This window comes from Typopeltis vanoorti, chromosome 9 (genome assembly GCF_054136105.1).
Source record: "Typopeltis vanoorti isolate ZY-2024b chromosome 9, IOZ_Tvanoo_1.0, whole genome shotgun sequence".
Taxonomy (NCBI): domain Eukaryota; kingdom Metazoa; phylum Arthropoda; class Arachnida; order Uropygi; family Thelyphonidae; genus Typopeltis; species Typopeltis vanoorti.
Genome location: NC_143557.1, coordinates 135,624,561 through 135,646,183, shown reverse-complemented (window position 1 = coordinate 135,646,183; position 21,623 = coordinate 135,624,561). Strand labels below are relative to the sequence as shown.

The 21,623-nt window shown below is 37.9% G+C and overlaps 1 protein-coding gene and 1 non-coding gene across 6 annotated transcripts in view; one reads left to right on the top strand and one right to left on the bottom strand.

Moving 5' to 3' along the window:
• The window catches only part of LOC150103595 (CD109 antigen-like), a 716,838-nt gene that overhangs the window by 424,665 nt on the left and 270,550 nt on the right, over window positions 1–21,623 (bottom strand). For all 5 annotated transcript variants that reach the window (XM_090397638.1, XM_090397642.1, XM_090397639.1 and 2 more), the window contains one exon: window positions 4,018–4,057. In XM_090397638.1, coding sequence (XP_090253764.1) covers window positions 4,018–4,057 — 40 coding nt within the window. The remainder of the gene's footprint in view (window positions 1–4,017; window positions 4,058–21,623) is intronic.
• TRNAN-GUU (transfer RNA asparagine (anticodon GUU)) lies at window positions 11,805–11,878 on the top strand. Its single transcript has one exon. It is a non-coding gene; the product is annotated as a tRNA-Asn (tRNA).

Sequence of the window (21,623 nt, the reverse complement as noted above, 5' to 3'; positions counted from 1 at the left end):
AGTTCAATGTTGCAAAGTGTAAGGTTTTGAGATTTGGTAAGCAACGATGGGGTGCAAAGTATAGATTGGTGTGGAACTTTAACAGAAGTAGATAAGATGAGAGATCTAGGAGTGATGGCAGACAAGGACCTGAAATTCAGGGTTCACAATGCACAAGTTGTGAAGACATCATATCGAATAATGGCAATGATGCGGAGAACCCTGACATGAGAAAAAGAGAGGTTATGATTCCATTGTATAAGGCCTTGATCAGGCCTCGTATGGAATATTGTGCACAGATTTGGTCGCCGGGTTTTCATGGTGACAAGGAAATGTTGGAAAGGGTACAGAGATGATTCACAAAGGTGGTCAGTGGTCTTTGAAATCTGGAGTACGAGAACAGATTGAGGTAATGAGGTAAAGTTGCAGAGCCTCGTGAATAAGGGGAAGGGGGGGGATGTGATCCAGACATATAAACTGGTCAGGGTTGTTATCAGGTAGACATGGAAGAGATTTTTCATAGAAGTGGAGAAGGAAGTAGAACAAGAGGCCATTGCTGAAGGCTGTATAAGGAGGGTGTGAGCAAAGGAGTGAGAAGCAGGTTCTTTGCATGGAGGGTGGTTGGTGAGTGGAATGCATTGCCTGAGTGTGTTCTGGATGTGGATACATTGAATCAGTTTAAGACGTGGTTGGATGAGAACTGTATGCAATAGTGAGTACCTCTCGTGATGAGTCTCTGACTCCATGGAGATCAGGTGTTCATAATAATAATAATAATAATGATATAACTCAATGCTTTTTTTATTATTATTAAATGTTACAGAAAATTTCATGCTCATGAGTAATTGGTACTCTGATGTTCATATGTTAAAACATGGCAAGCACTGAACATAAGCATATCCAAAATATGCAAGTGATTAATATGAGGATATCTTACATAATGCAACTATAGTTATATGATTTACTTTTATGATATGAAGGATACACAGTAATATACTTGGATTTCGCAAAAGCTTTTGATAGAGTACCTCATAATAAGTTGACAATCAAACTAGAGCAGATGGGATTGGATATTAGATTAGTACACTGGATTGGAGACTGGCTGTCTGATAGGTATCAACAAGTTGTGTATGGGGGTGCGATATCCAGGAAAAGGAAAGTCACTAGTGGAGTGCCTCAGGTGTCTGTTTTAGGGCCATTACTGTTTAACTTGTATATTAATGATATTGGCGAAGATTTGGATGGAGATATTCAATTGTTTGCAGATGATGCAAAGTTGGGACGAACCATAAAGAGTTGTGAAGATGTTGTGGCCTTACAAGAAGACTTCAATAAATTGAGTGATTGGGTACGGAAATGGGGATGTGAGTTCAATGTTGCAAAATGTAAGGTTTTAAAATTTTGAAAACAAAGATGGGATGCAGAATTTATGCTTGGTGAGAATATATTGTTGGAGGTAGAGGAAATAAGAGATCTGGGGATGATAGTGGATAAGGATCTAAAATTTAGTGGACACATTGCCAAAATTGTGAAGATAACAAAAAGGCTTCTGGGAATGATGCAGAGGACACTGACGAGTAGAAGTAGGGAGATTCTTGTTCCATTGTATAAGGCTTTGATTAGGCTACACATGGACTATTGTGCCCAGATTTGGTCATCAGGTTTTCAGAAGGATGAAGAGATGTTGGAAAGGGTCAAAAGGCGATTGACTAAGGTAGTTTCTTACCTCTGGAATGTCGAGTATGAGGAAAGATTGAGAAGATGTAATTTGCAGAGTCTGGTGGACAGGAGGAAGAGGGGAGATATGATAGAGACCTACAAGTTGGTAAGGGGTTGTTATAGGATCAATGGTGGAGAAGTTCTACAGCAAATAGTGGGAGATCAGAGGAGAACCAGAGGTCATCCCTGGAAACTGTATAAAGAGGGTGTGAGTAGGGGAGTGAGAGGAAGGATTTTTTCTTGCAGAGTTGTGAATGATTGGAATGCCTTGCCTGAGAGTGTGGTTCTTCTAGGAGTTTGAGTGTGTTTAAGACACGATATGATGAGATGTGTGTGTGTGATAAAAGGACCTCCCAGATGAGTCTTTGACTCCATGAGGTCTTGGGGTAATAATAATAATAATAATAATTTTGTCTTGAAATGGATTCTGAAGTATTCTATCAGTATGAGAACTTTTGGAATCTTATATGACAATACAATTATATCAATCATCACATACTCTCATATCTAATATCAAATTTCTGTTTTACTCTTAGAGAGTAAATACTATAATTTTATAAATATACATCTATAAACTTATTCAGAATTCAAAAGCATTCAGACTTCATTCAGAACTGAAAAATCAGAATCCCCCACAGACTGCTGCATTCTGTTGCAAATGACTCTTCAGTAATTCATAAGCAAAGTTTATATAAATTAATTTTAATAAAAAATATTTTCTTCTTTATAACTGAATAACCAAAACATTCATTTTGATATACACAGTGATTATAATTAAGGTATCCCTGTTTAAGGCCTTGTGGAGTGCCATTCAGTGATCCAAATGCTGCAAAACTTTGCAAGAATACATTGTGTGTCATATGGCGGTGGTATCTGAGAAAGAAAGAAAATGTAGTTCCAAAATTCACCACTAGAGATGCGATAAACACCAAATGCATGGAATTTGCATATCACACAACTCGGCAGGTATCAGAAGGCTTTAAAAAAATGGACACAGGATTTGTCCCTTCATTCTAGTTGTTAATGCCATTCACAGTGATGTACGAACCTTGTCCCAACATGCTTTGCTCATGAAGTTATACTACCTAAACAACTGCAATGCTGTTGCTGCCCTCAGATCCACTATCGCCATGTGCTCCATGATGAATGTATAGTCATTTTAAAGAAACAGAATTGTTGGGAGTTAGACCTGAAAGAGGTCACAAACCAATCGGTTCACAACAAGAAAATGAAATTGCTACTGCCATTGTGGAGCAGGCCATGAATAACACCGTTGGTTCATGCAGTGCACGTGCTGTATCAAGGCGCATGAATTTGCCTTACACAACTGCCTGGAAAATTCTATAGAAGATTCTGCATTTTTACCATTAAAGATAACCCTGACAGGAATTCAGTCCAAACACCTTTGAAAATTGACTGACATTCACTTTAACATTCTTTGCTCAAGTGGAGTCGGACAGTGCATAGATTTGGATGATTTTATGGAGAGATGAGGCTCACTTTCAACTGAATGAAGCAGTGAATACCCACAATTGCCAGGTATGGGCTATGGAAAACCTGCATGCAATCCTACTGTCTGATGCAAGTTTACAGCTTCGTTTATCATGGGACCATTCTTCTTTGAGGACATTTGCCAGTCCGCTTCTATGACCTGCTCAGTTACTGCTGAGAAGCATCGTGATATGGTAACTAATTTTGTTGTTCCAGAGCTACAGCGGCACCTTTGTATCGATTCCATAATTTTCATGCAGGATGGTACCCTTCCACACATTGATCGATTTGTGAAATGTTCTTGAAGAACATTTCACGAAAGCCAGGGTGATCAGCCATGCATTTCCCATTGCATGGCTGCTATGTTCACCTGATTTGACCCCTGTGACTTCTGACTATGAGGATTTCTCAAAGACAAGGTTTATCAGGTTCATCCTGATCACCTGCTGCATTATGCTGTCTTTCAGAGCTGGCAAGTTATCAGGATGAACCCGATAAATCCTGTCTCAAAGACAGGGTTCAAACATAAGCATAAATATGTTATTTATGCTTATGTCACTTTTCTCCTTCTTACACACAGAAAAATTAATACATCTACATTTCGTACATCATACACAGTTCTGGTAGTAAATTTTGGAACTTTCCCCCTTCCCCTTAGATATCGCTTTATGATTTACAATGTATTCATGCAAAGTTTTGTAGCATTCAAATCTCTGAGTAGCACTTCACAAGACCTTAAACAGAGGTACTTTAATTTTTATTACATTTGTATAAATATATAAATATACAACTGTACATTAGTATTTACATATATATGAAATGACTCACAGTATTCTTCCACTAGGAATATTTTTTCTTCCACCTGTCCCTGTAAATAGTATTTAATACTAAGTAAAAAATAAATAAAATATAGTATAGATTCTATTCTATTCTATTCTATCATTATTATTATGTATTATTATTCAGGCCTCCATGGAATCAAAAGACTCATTGTCAGAGACCCATCCTAGAAAACATAAAATCACTAATTGACCATTCATGCTCTTACAACTCTATCAGACAATGCATTCCATGGTTCAACCATCCTCCATGCAAAGAAACCACTCCTTACCCTATTGCTCACAGCTTCCTTTCATAACTTCCAGGGATGGCTTCTTGTCCTCACTCCTTCCCCTCTGTTTCAACAAGCAAAAGAACTTCCTAGTGCAACCCTGTAAAATCTCTCACCAGTTTAACAGTCTCAATCATATCACCTCTTTTTCTTCTATCTACCAAACTCAGCAGTACACATTCCACATTCCAGCCTGTCTTCATAACTAACATTGTACAGTCCTGATACCGTGTTTGTTATCTGCCTCTGCACCCTTTCCACAGTTAATTTATTCCCTTCAAATCCTGTAGACCAAATTTGAAAACAATAATAAGTACAGACTAATCAGGACTTTATACAATGGAATGACAACTCTTTTATCTCTGCAGGTCAGCATCCTTCTGAGTATTGCAGCAATCCTCTGGATTACCTTCACCACCTTTGCATTATTCCTTGAATTTCAGGTTTCTATCAATCATCACCCCCAGATCCCTTGCCTCCCCTACTTCCTCCAATAGAGTATGCAGCTTCCCATCGATGTAACCCAAACTTCAAGACTTTATATTTTGCTGCATTAAACTGATACCCACATTCTTTTTCCCACATATCCAGTTTATTCAAATCCTCTTGCAGGGCGAGCTACCATATCTGCACTATTACTAATAACCCTTCCCAGCTGCACATCATCTGCAAACAACAGAATATCCCCCTGCAATCCACTGATAATGTCATTGATATAAAGGTTAAATAATACAGGTCCCAGTATTGAGTGCCGTGGGACTCCACTTTTAACCTTCTGCCTCGTTGATATTGCTCACCCCATACACAACTGTCTGATACCTATCACACAGTCAATCCTGAATCCAGTTCACTAACTTGACATAAATGCAAAAAAATGGATAAAAGATTGCCAAAAATGGTAGAATATGCCATTCCCTCATCAACCACTCTTGTCACTTTATTATAAAAGGCAATAATATTAATTAAGCAAGAATGCCCCCTTAACAAATCCGTGTAGACTCTCACAGATAATGTCATCCTCATCTGCCCAACGCTGTATATAGTCCCTCACTAATTTCTCCAAGATCTTAACAACTACTGATTAAAAACATACTGTCTATAATTTGACACTTCCAGTCTGCCATCGCCCTTATACAATGGCACTATCTTACCTTCCTTCCTTCCATTCCTTGGGTACCTTTCCAGTAACCAGACTTTCATTGAAAACCAGGTCAATGGAGCTGTAAGTTCTTTAGCACAATTCTCTCCAAACCTGTGATGAAATACCATCCAGTCTCACAGCTTTACTGACATCCAGAGTACTCAGTATTTGAAACACACTCTCCTCTTGCACCTCTAAATCTTGGACCTGCCCAATCCCTCTAGCATTAAAACTTACTTCTCCATGATGAAATACTAAAATAAAGTGTTCATTGAACAACTCCACTACATCCTATACATCAATCACTCTATTCCCATTTTTATCTCATAATGTCATTCTTCCACAATCATTTCTTCTCCTACTGGCCATATAGCTAAAAAATTCCCTAGGATTACTATTGCTGATAATAAATATACCTTCACAATATCCCAAGCACTAATGATATCTCACCCTTCCAATTCCTCCCTCCATGGAACTGCTCCAAGTTAATATCTAAGACTATTATAATCACCTGTCTTATAATTCCACATTTCTTTCTCTTTGATACTCACGCATGTCTATTTATCCAAGTCAAAGCCGCATGATCATTCTCTCCAACTGGGTGCAGAGATGCTATCTCCATTATAAACAGTTTAGATGCTATGACCAAATTCAAAACTCTCAAACCTCATGTTCCTTCTACTACATGTTGCCTAGGACATTTGTCTCTCAAGAATTCTGTAAATTCCATTCCCATATTATTGCATGCAGTTTCCTCTTCCCAATTTATACTGCTGTAGTTAAAATCTCTCATACCAATCATTCTTCTTGCATGCAAGCTCAACTGACTAAACATCTTCTGCTCCTCACTCTCTATGCTCTCTGGCTTGCAGCAAAACCCCCTTGTCCACCTCTACCTTATACCTTATGCTTTCAAAACCATTAGTGCCACTGTCCTCCAAATCCTCTGCTCTGAGAGGACATATGTCATCACTTATCATAAGCAGCACTCCACCACCATGTTTTCTCTTCCTATCCTCTCAAAAAATGCTTTCCCCTGATACGTTTATTCCTGTTATTATTATTATTATTATTATTATTATTATTATTATTATTATTATTATTATTATTTGACACCTCAGGGAGTCCAAAGACTAATCAAGGGAGGGCACCTGCTCTAGAACTCTGTCTCCACCACTCAATCCACCAACTGACTGCAACTACACCAACAGCATCTGCTGCCAACCACCACCACTAGTTTTTCCACGGACAATCACAAACATCCATGCCCACGGGGGAGTCAAACTTGCAGCCTTCTGACTGGAGAATGAATACGCTAACCACTCAGTCAGCCAGGCCAGCAATTATATCATCTTTCATCAACTAAATCACAGAGATTCAAATAATCTTAAGACAGGCTGATGCTATCAGTGCCACCAATTCATCTCCTTCATTCCAGATACTCCTGGAATTAATATAAAGAATAAAACTGTCACTGTTTATATACCTATCATTATCCCCTGAAGACTCCACAGGACTCAGCATTATCTGATGTATTTCCCTTTCTTCCAAGCACCAATTCCCACAAGAGGCCACCCTGGCTTCCATACATTCTGATAATTCTAGTTTTCCTGATTTGACACACTGACTCATTCAGAGAAGAGCAATCTCTCCAGATATTCAACCTCTCTCGCATACAGTTCCTTTCTGTCCTGAAATATCCTTCAAGCATCCACGTATTCCAAGCCTCTCTTCTGACCCATTCTGGCTATCATACCATTCATTATTAATGTTCTTCTCTTCAGCTCTTCATTATCATAGCTCGGCAACACACACATTATCATCCCTCTCTGAGTCTTCTTCTGTACAACCTCACACATGAATCTCAGATCTTGTGACACCTGATTCACACTGCCTCTCAAGTCATTTGTGCCACCACCCTTCCACCTTCTTAATTGTCAGCCACACGTTCTATCATTATCCAGGCAAACACTCCTCAGGCATTCTATCTTGATATAATATAAAATGCAAGAATTTATGATTTTTAATTATAGCTAGAAAGTGAAAAAAACTTAAGAAAGGAACTTCACTGGTTGGTATTCAAACACTCAAAATAAAATAAAATTATTCATATTTAAGAATATTTGTGATTATAACAAATATCATGTCGAGTTTCACTTTCATGAGTTTTTCGACCAGCTGTTTACATCTAATATTTAACAATGACAAATACATAAAAATACAAGAAAAATATGTAATGTATAAGTTTTTTTTTTAAAGCGAGATAAGATATTTTTAAGAACATCATCATCATCATCATCATCATCATCATCAATTCCTTGATATGTAATCTAAAGGGGTATACCAGATAGTATAACAGTTATACATGATGAAATTTACATTATTCTTAATATCCTGTCAACAACTTCTCCAATTTAGTCTATCCCTGATGAATATGGACTATATTCAATATAGTGATTATAGAATAGCACTCCAATTTTGTCACATTTCACATTTCTTTTTTTGGGACACTTCTGACTGAATCAATCCACCTAGTTCTTGATCTTTCTCTAGCTTATTTTCCTGATGTATTTGCTTCAAACACTTGTTTTGCTAACATTTCTTCTCCTATAAATTAAATTTGGCAAGAAATTATATTCTTGATTTCATTACTCATCCAAGTGTAAGCAAACAAAATTTGCACATAAAGTAACTTCACAACTGGGCTACTTGTATATGGAGGCTAGTGACTTCACATCAGTTGCCTTAGTATCCCATAATGCAAGGCACATATCCTTACAATCATATATAGTGCTATGCATTGTGGGAAGGACCACTACCCATACCAGTTTTTGACCTTTATTGAAGTATGTTTAAGTGCAGGGATACCTCTCCAAAAACCCTGGGTGATCTACCAGATCACTGAGTGACTCTAAAGGCTTACCACTAAATTCATTACTCCTGACCTGAATCATTCCGGGACAGGAAAATGTAGCGGTGATTCCACCCAGGGATGTGCAACCCCCCCCCACACACACACACTGAATAGAGCCTCTGTACTCCACAAAAAGCAAACAAACCCAATGATGAAATGATCAGCATTAATAAATGTCACGAGTATGAGCCCAACCCAGAAGAGATACCAAGGTTAAAGTAATGCAGAATTCATATTATTATTATTATTACTATTATTATTATTATTATTCAGGCCTCCATGGAGTCAAAGGACTCATTGCAGGAGGTCCTTCCTAAGAAACACAAAGTCTATCATACCACTCCTTAAACTCATTGACTGTTCTCGCTCTCACCACTCTATCAGGCAATGCATTCCGACAAAAACCAGGGCCTAATTCTACACCAAGTTGGTCAGCATCCATAAAAAATATACCTAAGTCAGACCTCGGACAGAGTGAACGTGAACAACAGAAAGACAACATTCATTCTGTTGTTCATATTCAAATATAGCATGTATTAATGTATGTATAGATTCTGAATTTGGATTTTGCATTCGGATTCTGCATTCGGCTTAGGTCAAGACTCATCGAGGGGAGGTCCCCCTAAGAAACACAAAGTCTATCATACCACTCCTTAAACTCATTGACCATTCTCACTCTCACCACTCTATCAGGCAATGCATTCCATGATTCAACCACCCTCCATGCAAAGAAATCACTCCTCACACTCTTGCTCACAGTTTCCTTTTGTAACTTCCAGGGAAATACTTCCAGTATTTCCCACATACAAGTAGTCAAAAGATATAATACCTTATTAACTAAAATACTTTGGATTAGAGATAGATATTGAAAGATTTTTCACTGTTATACCATAAATTAAAGATGCCAAGAAATCATATTCTTAGTTTCATCACTTATCCAAGTGTAAACAAACAAAGTTTGTGCATGAAATAACTTCATGACTGAGCTACTTGTATATATAGAGGATAATGACTTCAAATCAGTTGCCTTAATATCCATAATGCAAGGCATATATCCTTATGGACATGAATAATGAATAATAATTGGGGTCGATTTGAATGCAGATGATGTAAAGTTGGGACAAACTATGAGGAGTAGAGCAAATGTTGTGGCCTTACAAGAAGACATGAAGAGACTGAGTAAATAGGCACAAGAGTGGGGATGCCAGTTCAATGTTGCAAAATGTAAGGTTTTAAAATTTGGTGGGGATATATTGTTGGAGTCAGAGGAAATAAGAGATCATACGGTAATGGTGGATAAGGATCTAACATTTAGAGGACATATTGCCAAAACAATTCAACAAAATTCTGGCAGATGAGGAGGACACTACACATGGACTACTCTGCCCAGATTTGGTCATCTGATTTTCAAAAGGATGAAGAGAAGTTGGAGAAGATTCAGAGGAATTGACCAAGCCAGTTTCTGATCTCTGGAATGTTGAATATTAAGAAAGGTTGAGACAATGCAATTTACAGAGTCAAGTGGATAGGAGGAAGAGGGATGATATGATAAAGGTGTACAAATTGGTGAGGGAATGTTATAAAATTAATGTTGAAGAGGTTTTTCGTAAAATGGTGTGGGATTAGGGGAGAACAAGAGTTACCTGGAAGCTTAAAGAGGGTGTGAGCAAGGGAGTGAGAAGCACATTTTTTTGCATGGAGAGTTGTGAATGATTGGAATGAATTACCTCAGAGAATGTTGTCTCCAGAGAATTTGAATGTGTTTAAGGCACAGTATGATGAGCTCAGCGTATGACAAAAGGGACTTCCTAGATGAGTCTTTGGCTCCATGGAAGTCTTACTATAATAATATCAAAAATTTATTAAATTTGATTTATTCCAATTACAGCTACCTCTCTTCTGAGTACAGGAACTGAATTATAAAGAAATACTTTTGTCTAATTTTGCCTAATCTTTGGGTAATTGTTGATAAACATTGGAATTTAGGACATGTGGTGAAGGCAAAAAGAGGATTGCCACAATACTAATGATGTTAACCATTGTATAAAGATTTAATCAGAACAAACTGGATTACTGTGCCCAGATCAGGTAACCAGGATTTGAAGAGGATAAATTAACCTTGCAGAGGGTACCAAGGGAAACAACCAAAACGATATCAAAACTCTACAATATTAATTATTATTATTATTACCCCAAGACCTCATGGAGTCAAAGATTCATCTGGGAGGTCTTTTTATCACACACACACACACACACACACACACACACACACACACACACACACACACACATCTCATCATACCGTGTCTTAAACACACTCAAACTCCTTGCAGACACCACACTCTCAGGCAAGGCATTCCAATCATTCACAACACTGCACGAAAAAAAAACTGTCTCTCACTCCCCTACTCACACCCTCTTTATACAGTTTCCAGGGATGACCTCTGGTTCTCCTCTGATCTCCCACTATTTGCTGTAGAACTTCTCCACCATTGATCCTATAACAACCCCTTACCAACTTGTAGGTCTCTATCATATCTCCCCTCTTCCTCCTGTCCACCAGACTCTGCAAATTACATCTTCTCAATCTTTCCTCATACTCGACATTCCAGAGGTAAGAAACTACCTCAGCCAGTCGCCTTTGGATCCTTTCCAACATCTCTTCATCCTTCTGAAAACCCATTGACCAAATCTGGGCACAATAGTCCTTGAGTAGCTTAATCAAAGCCTTATACAACGGAACTAGAATCTCTCTACTTCTACACGTCAGTGTCCTCCGCATCATTCCCAGAAGTCTTTGTGTTGTCTTCGCAATGTTGGCGATATGTCCCTTAAATTTTAGATCCTTATCCACTATCACCCCCAGATCTCTTATTTCCTCTAACAATATATTCTCACCAAGCATAAATTCTGCATCCCATCTTTGTTTTCCAAATTTTAAAACCTTACATTTTGCAACATTGAACTCACATCCCCATTTCTGTGCCCAATCATTTATTGAAGTCTTCTTGCAAGGCCACAACATCTTCACAACTCTTTATGGTTTGTCCCAACTTTGCATCATCTGCAAACAACTGAATATCTCCATCCAAATATTCGCCAATATCATTAATATACAAGTTAAACAGTAATGGCCCTAAAACAGACCCCTGAGGCACTCCACTAGTGACTTTCCTGGATATTGCACCCCCATACACAACTTGTTGATACCTATCAGATAGCCAGTCTCCAATCCAATGCACTAATCTAATATCCAACCCAATCTGCTCTAGTTTGACTGTCAACTTATCACGAGGTACTCTATCAAAAGCCTTTGCAAAATCCAAGTATATTACTGTATATCCTTCTCTTCTGTCCAAGGAAACAGTCACTTTATTATAATAAGTAAGTAGATTACTAAAACACGACCTCCCTTTAGCAAATCCATGCTGTCCATCAAAGATGTGTGTGCTTCCGTGGCGCAATCGGTTAGCGCGTTCGGCTGTTAACCGAAAGGTTGGTGGTTCAAGCCCACCCGGGAGCGTGTGGTTCTTTCCTTTTTTTTGGGTGCTGATGGTATTGAGGTGACAAAATCAGATGTAATAGTCGAGTTACTGAGTGATCACTTCTCAAAAGTCTATCACCCAAGTGAGGATATCTCTATACCTATAGCAATACCTAATGTGAGAATTGAAGCTAAAGAATCAGAGGTATTAAATATATTGCGAAACTTAAATGCAAACACTGCGGTAGGCTTAGATGGAATATCAGCTCGGGTGTTGCGTGAATGTGCAAATGAATTGTCAACCCCTCTTACCTGGATATTTAATTTAAGTTTGAACTCTGGTATGGTCCCTAGGGAGTGGAAGTTAGGCAAAGTGGTTCCTTTGCATAAGGGTGGCTCTAAAACTGCAGTATTGAATTACAGACCAATCACCATCTCAGGAGTAGTGGTAAAAGTATTGGAAAAGTTGGTTAAAGACAAAATTCAAGAATGGGTGGATCAGGATATGATACTCTATAGAGGCCAACATGGTTTTGTTAAAGGTAGATCCTGCCTTAGCAATCTATTAACTATCCATAATAGAATAACATCAGAGTTGGACAAAGGAACTGGCTACACAGTGGTACTTCTGGATTTTGCTAAGGCTTTTGACAGGATACCCCATAGAACACTGTTACGCAAATTGGAGCAGATGGGAATGGATATTAAATTGGTGATATGGATAGGAGAATGGCTCAGGGAGAGATACCATAAGGTGGTGTATGGAGGAGCCGAGTCCAGAATGAGGCAGGTGACCAGTGGTGTGCCTCAGGGCTCTGTGCTTGGGCCAATGTTGTTTAATTTGTATATAAATGATATAGGAAACGGCTTAAAGGGAGATATTCAGTTGTTTGCTGATGATGCAAAGTTGTGTAGTGCAATAAAAAATCAAGCTGATGTTGAAAGTTTGCAGGAGGATTTAAATAAGCTGGTAAAATGGGCAAAAGAAAATGGATGTCAGTTCAATGTGGAAAAGTGTAAAGTCTTGCATTTTGGGATTAAAAGATTACCAGCTGTGTACTACATCGATGGAAAGGTACTCCAAGAGATTGATGAGGCTAGGGACTTAGGGGTATTGGTAGATAAGGAGATGAAGTTCAGAGGACACATTGCTAAGGTGTCCAAGATTGCACATAGGATTACTTGGTTGTTGAGGAACACACTGACATCCAGAGATAAAGAGGTTATTATTCCCCTTTATAAAGCATTGATACTTCCACATTTGGATTACTGTGCTCAGGTCTGGTCACCTGGATTCCTTGGAGATGAGGAGGCTGTGGACAGGGTTCAGAGAAGAGTGACCAAGTTGGTGAGTGATATAAAAAATGCTCCCTACATTGATAGATTGAGAGCTTGTGGATTGATAGGTGAAGAAGAGGGGATATGATAGAAACATTCAAATTACTAAAAGGTTTTTATAGGATTGATGCAGGGGAAATGTTTCAGCTGTGTGATAGTGATGGAAGAACAAGAGGTCATCTCTGGAAATTAAAGAAGAGTGTGGTTAACAAAGGTGTCAGAACAAGGTTTTTTGCCTGGAGGGTGGTGAATGAGTGGAATTCATTGCCCGACTTTGTTGTGAGCTCTTCATCTGTAAATGAATTCAAGAAGAGATATGACAGATATTGTTTTGCTAGCTTGGGTCTCCCGCGATGAGTCTACTGACTCCATGGAGATACCCGTAATAATAATAATAATAATAATAATAATACTATTGTTGTGAACCCAACTCTGGATCGTAGTTCTCACAAGCTTCTCCAACAACTTAACCACAACACCTGATACACAGACAGGCCTATAGTTTGATGCTTGAGTTCGATCACTTCCTTTATGAAGTGGCACAATCTTGCCCTCCTTCCACTCCTTAGGAACTTGACCAAGTGCAAGACTTGTATTAAAAAAATATGTCAAGGCAGGTGTCAACCCCCTGGCACATTCCTTCAGAATACACGGTGATATATTATCAAGTCCCACAGCCTTATTTACATCTAGTTGACTCAACTCCCCAACACCTATTGCTCACTTACAGTCAGTCTCTCCTCCTCATCATCAACTGCTCTCAATCTCTCCATGAAATCACATTCACAATATTGAAAGATCTTTATTAACTGCTCATTGAGTATCTCCACCACACATTCTGCATCAGCTGTCTTTATACCATTTTCTTCAGCCAATGGCATCTCTAGAAATTGCAAAACAATATGATGAGTAGGAGGGTGAAAAGCAGCTTATTTGCATAGAGGGCAGATGGACCATGGAATGTATTGCCTGTCAGAGTGGTGAATGTGCAGATAGTGAATGGGTTTAAGGAGCAGTATGACAGACTTTTGTGTTGTCTGAGATGGGTCTTAGATGAGTTTTATGACTCCATGGAGGTTTGGAATAATAATACTAACATTAATAACAATAATTTTCAAAGGGTTTTCACTGTGAGTATTTTTCCCATTTCACAATCTGAAATCTATCACTTTAATTATAGGCATAGGTTTCTAACCATCTAACTGTTTACCAAATTAAAAAATCCCAATGCAGAATCTATATATACATTAATACATGCTATGTTTGAACAATGCTAGATGTTATCATGTTCTGTTGTTCACATTCACTCTGTCCGAGGTCTGACTTAGGTATATTTTTTATGAATGCTGACCAACTTGATGTAGAATTAGGCCCTAGTTTTTTTGCATTGTTGGGATTCTAAGATTATTTGCAGCTTCCTTAAATTTCCTTAGCAGTTCAAAAGAAAGATTCTGGTATTGCGGCCACATGTTTATTAAGATTAATAAAGATAAACAAACCCGACAAGTTTTGTATGTTGATGTATTCTAATTACAGTTATCCCCTCTTCTGAGCACAGGAACTGAATTATAAAGACATACTTTTGTCTAATTTTTCCTAATCTTTGGGTAATTGTTGATAAACATTTGAAATTTAGGACATGTGGCATCATTTGAGTTACATCTTCAGGGGTTAAAGGTAACTAAAAGTTTAAACACATCAAAATAGTCCATTAGATATTGTTATGGCCATCTAACTGTTCATCAAATTAAAAAATCTGAATGCAGAATCTATTACATTAATACATACATTAATACAGAATCATACATTAATACATGCTATGTTTGAACAATGCTGGATGTTGTCATGTCCTGTTGTTCACATTCACTCTGTCTGAGGTCTGACTTATGTATATTTTTTATAAATGTTGACCAAACTTGGTGCAGAATAAGGCCCTGGTTTTTTTGCATTGCATTGGGATTCTAAGCATATTTGCAGCTTCTTTAAATTTCCTTGTGAAACAGTTTTTTTCAATATAAGACATGTTCATTTTATGCCAAAGTACATTATGGTCGGTGGAAGTTGTGTGGGATGCTAGGCCTGATTTGTGTTCTCTCCTTTTTTGCATGTCTTTTTTATGTTTGTTCATACGAATTTCCCCTGATCTTCCCATCTGGTCTACATAACAGATGCCACAGGAATAATAAATTTTATAGACACCTGGTTTTTTTTAAAAGGTGATGTGGAGGATTTGGAGGATGTAGAAATCTTGATATTTTTTCTAGTGGAAGAAAAGCTACTTTCATGTTATGCTTGTATAGTAATTTGGCCAATTTGTCTGTAAAATTCTGGATGTATGGTAGCATGATTACGTTCTTGAAATCTTGCTTTTGTGAGATGCTTGTAGGAGGTGTATTGAGAATTTTTCTTGATTATCTTAGGTTCAAAACGATTTTTTTTGAGGATCTGTGTTAAATAATGTAATTCTCCATTCTGCTTTTCTTCTGTCCTGGAAATATTGTAAGCTCTGTCCCACAAGGTTTTTATTAAACCTATTTTTTTTTTTTTTTGCATGGTGTGGTGGTGATGTGAGGCAGCATTAAGAAATCTTCCTGTGTTGGTGGCTTTCTATAAATGGAGAAAGATAATCTGTTTTCTTTTTCATTGATTTATTATTATTTTATTATTATTCAGGCCTCCATGGAGCCAAAAGATCATCGTGGGAGGTCCTTCCTAAGAACATAAAGTCTGTCAAGACTCATCGAGGGGCGGTTTCCCCCCTAAGAAACACAAAGTCTATCATACCACTCCTTAAACTCATTGACCGTTCTCACTCTCACCACTCCATCAGGCAATGCATTCCATGGTTCAACCACCCTCCATGCAAAGAAACCACTCCTCACTCTCTTGCTCACAGATTCCTTTCGTAACTTCCCAGGGCTGGCCTCTTGTCATCACTCCTTCCCGCTGTTCAACCAAGCGAAAGAACTCCCCGGTGTCTACCCTGTAACCACCTCTCAACAGTTTAGAAGCCTCAATCATATCACCTCTCCTTCTTCTATCCACCAAACTCTGCAGTCCACATTCCCTCAGCCGATCCTCATAACTATCATTGTACAGTCCTGAAACCATCTTTGTTATCCGCCTTTGTACCCTTTCCACTTCATGATTTTTTTAATTTATCCCCTTCAAATCCTGGGGACCAAATCTGAGAACAATGGTCTAGGTGTGGTCTGATCAGGGTCTTATACAACGGAATGATGACAGTTTTATCTCTGCAGGTCAGCATCCTTCTCATTATTGCAGCAATCCTCTGTGTTACTTTCTTACTTAATGGTATACAACTTACCATTGCTGCTAACAAATATTCTTTCATAATTTCCCATGCACTAATGATATCGTGGCCTTCCAATTCCTCCCTCCATGAAACTTCCCCAAGTTGACATTTAAACTATTGCAATCAGCTGCCTTATAATTCCACATACGTTCTCTTCTCTTTGATACTCCTGAATGTCTATTCATTTTCCAAGTCAAAACCATATGGTCACTCTCTCCAACTGGTGGGAGAGATGTCATCTCAGTTATTATCAACTCTTCTGATGCTATAACCAAATCCAAAACTCTTGAACCTCTTGTTCCCTCTCTTACATGTTGCCTAAGACATTTGTCTCTCAAGAATTCTAGAATTTCCATTCCCTTATTGCTACATGCATCTTCCTCTCCCCAGCTTATACTACTGTAGTTAAAATCTCTCATAACAATCATTCTTCTTGCACTTGCCAAACTCAACTGTCTAAACATTTCCTGGTCCCCACCCTCTGTGCTCCTGGGTCTGTAGCAACGCCCCAATAAATATCCTATCTTGCCCACCTCCACCTCACACCATATACTTTCAAAATCATTAGTTCCACTGCCTTCCAAAGTCTCCACTCTTAGAGGACATAGGTCGTCACTTATCATAAGCAGTACTCCACCAAGCTTTCCCTTCCTATCCTGCCAAAAAATGCTGTACCCAGCGACTTCTATTCCTGTTATTATATCCCCTTCTGTCAACCACGTCTCCGTGATCCCAATAATTTTTGGCCAGGCTGATGCTATCTGCGCCACCAATTCCTCTCCTTTATTCCAGATACTCCTGGCATTAGTATAAAGCATATAAATGCCATTGTTTCTATACCTAGCATTATCCCCTCTAGACTCCACTGGGCTCAGTGTTAGCTGATGTCATCCCCCTTCTCCCAAGTACCCATTCCCACAAGAGGCCCACTCCTGCTCCATTAGTATATCAAGGAAAGATAATTTTTTATATTTTTCCTGTTCCAAAGCGAATTTTATGTTATTGTGTAGATTATTAAGATAATCTTTAAAAGAGTGAGTTCCTCTGTTGTTCCTGGCCATATGATGAAAATATCGTCTACATAACGAAGCCAAATATTTGATTTTTTATGATAGTTGTTTGATGTGTTATTTTCAAAATTTTCCATATATAGGTTAGCTAAAGCTGGGAAGAGGGGGAGGGAGCCCATTGCCAGCCCTTCTTTTTGTTCTCAAAGTTTGTCTTGATACATGAAAAATGTATTTTTTATGCAATTCTTATATAGTTCTACAATGTCCGGTGAAAAAGGTCTTCAAGGAGATTCATTGTTTCATTTCTGGGAATATTTGTAAAAACGGCTGACTACATCCAAACTTGCCAAGATGTCTGAAGGTTTTATGTATATATCCTTTACCTTCTCAATAAAATGTACACTGTTCTTAATGAATGATGTTGTTTTTCCTATGTGTGGTAAAATCATATTAGTGAGGTGTTTTGCCAGATTTGAGGTCGGAGAGTCTCTTCCATTAACTATCGGTCTTAAAGGAGTATCTTTCTTATGAATTTTTGGTACTCCATATATTCTAGGTACTAATGGGTGTTTTGATTGTAGAGTTCATTTTAGTTTTTCAGTCCAATTGGGTATATTTTTAATTAGATCATTGGTTTTATTGTGAACTCGCCAAGTGGGATCTCTGTCTAGGGGTGTATAGGTAGTGGAATCTTCAAGAACAATTTTCATTTTCTTATTATAATCCTCTTAGTTCATGACTACCATCACATTCCCTTTATCCAACTTAATTATAACGATGTTTTTGTCTGTCTGATTTTAGTTCTTTGAGGGCTGTGGATTCTGTGTATGGTAAGCTCCTGGGTGGTAATTTGCTTTGTAATATTGAAAGTTCATTGTAATAGTAATGCTGTACTTTGTATGCGGATGAGATCCGATGCATCTCCAGGTAGATTTCGTATTCGTTTCTCGATTTGAGTTATGATATCAATTTTTGGGATGTGGTGTGGTGTTAAAGCAAAGTTTAAACCTTTCAAAAGTATATTTTTTTGGGGTTCTTGATAAGACTCTTAAAGAAAGGTTAATTACTACTTTGGAGTGACCTAGATTTTTTTCTAGATCTATTTTTAATCTGATTTAGAGATAATGAAATTGTTCCCAAGTTCATAAAAATCAAGCACGCATTCCATTCAACCAAAGCTAACAGAATTTACTGAAGAACAGAACTAGCTATTTTGAGAGAAAGGATTGTAGCCACTAGATCAGAACTAGCACAGATAAGCCATGATGCATTTACTCTTCACAATGAGTTAGCCACATTGCTTCCGTCCAACCTTTGGAATAACACTGAAAGTATTACATACAACAAAGCTACAGCGATTTCTGACCAAATGCGTTAACGCTTAAATGTAATTTAATTAAAAAATTTAATGTACTTCTTCAAGAAAAAGAAAAACAAAGAAAACATCTAGATCACTCCACTGTAGTAATTAACCTTCTTTCAAGAACAAAAAAAAAAAAAAAAAATTTTGAAAGGTTTCAGAGCTTTGCTTTAACGCCACGCCACATCCCGAAAAAGCAGCACCCGGTGTTCCCAGGTGGCGCCCTCCCAAGTACTGACCAGGCCCAATGCTGCTTAACTTTGGGGATTGGTCGAGAACCGGTGTATTCAACGTAGTCTGGCCACTGGCTCAAAAAAAGCCAGCAGCACCCGGTGTTCCCAGGTTTAATCCTCCAAGTACTGACTGGGCTCAATGCTGCTTAACTTTGGTGATCGGACGAGAACCGGTGTATTCAATGCAATCTGGCCACTGGCCACTGGTTTTGAACCTAAGATAATCAAGAAAATCCTCAACACACCTCCTACAAGCATTTCGCAAAAGCAAGATTTCAAGAACGCAATCACGCTGCCATACATCAAGAATGTTACAGACAAATTGGCCAAATTACTAAGCAAACATAACATTAAAGTTGCTTTTCTTCCGCTAGAAAAAATATCAAGATTTCTACATCCCCCCAAACCTCCACATCACCCTTTAAAAAAACCAGGTGTCTATAAAATTCATTGTTCCTGTGGCATCTGCTACATAGGCCAGATGGAAAGATCAGGGGAAATTCATATGAACGCACTCCAAAAAGACGTGCAAAAAAGGAGGGAACACAAATTAGGCCTAGCATCACACACAACTTCCACCGGCCATAACGTACTTTGGCATAAAATGAACATGTCTTATATTGAAAAAAACTGTTTCACAAGGAAATTTAAAGAAGCTGCTAATATGCTTAGAATCCCAATGCAATGCAACAAAAACCAGGGCCTAATTCTACATCAAGTTTGGTCAGCATTCATAAAAAATATACCTAAGTCAGACTTTGGACAGAGTGAACATGAACAACAGAATGTGACAACATCCAGCATTGTTCAAACAAAGCATGTATTAATGTATGTATAGATTCTGCATTCAAATTTTTTAATTTGATGAACAGTTAGACGGCCATAACAATATCTAATGGTCTATTTTGAGTAATTTCTCATTTCTTGTGTTTAAACTTTTAGTTACCTTTACTCCCTGAAGATGTAAGTCAAATGACATATGAAACTTATCAGATTTGTTTATCTTTATTAATCTTAATAAACATGTGGTCGCAATACTGGAATCTATCGCTTTATTTTACTATTTTGATAAAGAAAAGAAAATAATAACACTGTTCAGTCTGTTGAAGTAAGTACTTCAAAAAAAACTATATTCTTGCTTTAGCAATCTAGTCATATGCTACAATAGACTGACAGCAGTATTGGATAAGTTACAAAAGAAGTGTCATCAAAAGTTCAAGTAAGACAACAACTGGTCAATAAAATAAAATTCATAATTTAAAAAAGACAAACATATATGTACATATAAAAATATATATATATATATATATATATATAAGAAAATTCAGAATTATTAAAGGAGTGATACAACATCTCTCATAGGGAAGGGGTCCGCATGGTTAGCCTAGTGGCTTTGTGCTTCACAACCATATGCTCGGGGAAGGAGTGTCCTAGGTTCGATTCCCGTCAACGACGTGAGGAGCTCAAGGATCTTCCTCAGCCATAGCCAAGTTAACCGGTCTTGGTCGTGGACAGCAGGGTTTTTTCTGCTAGTTTATCTGGTGTTTTTCATCCCGCGAGCAGGCAAATCGGTCCAAGGACACACACAAATTACAGTCAGGAATACTGACCCAGCCATAGGTCTGATTCGTCAGCCTATGCGAGAGCCAGGATAAAATTTGGGGGGACTAGATGGTACCATGAATTCCCATAAAAAGGGGGAACGCTTTATCATCCCACGGAATTTATTTATTTTATAGGGAAGGGAGGGGGATAATCAGAGGCCATCAGATCTGTTTAATTGGAATGATGTAAAAAAGTCTTACAGCTTTGTTAATACAGATGATATTCAATAAGGAATAAACTCTTGTGTGAGAATTTAGTTTTCTTCCACAAGACTGCTTATAGCATATTCAAACAGGCCAAATGGCACAACTTTGCCTATGGCACGACAAATTTTTGTAATGAACATCAAAAAAGTGCATCCATAATTCAGTTGGAAAAATGATGGGACATTGCATCATTTTATTGGAAAAGACATAAGTTTGATTCTCAACATAAAGGAATTGTTACAGAGTTTTTTTTGAACGAATCTCATATGGAGGTAACAGAATTTCCTTCCTAACTGAAATTTGAGGTCTTCACACTGCACATGGAAAAATTGGTGAGCGATTAATTAACACAAGCAATTAACAGACAAAAATACTATAAGTGGGTGGTAAAGGGTGAGATAGTCTGTAGACAGAGGATTAAGTAATGTAGATAGTGGATTGTGCAGCATGAAATGCCCTCTACCAGTGAGTCCTGGAACTCCTTGAAGCTGTCATGTAATAATAATAATAAAACCACACTACCATCATTTAATGTTGTAAAACTAAAATTTTCTTATCAAGATAGCAGCAATCGATTTTGATTATTATTATTATTATTATTATTATTATTATGAGTATCTCCATGGAGTCAGTAGACTCATCGCGGGAGATCCAAACTAGCAAAACAATATTTGTCATATCTCTTCTTGAATTCATTTACAGATGAAGAGCTCACA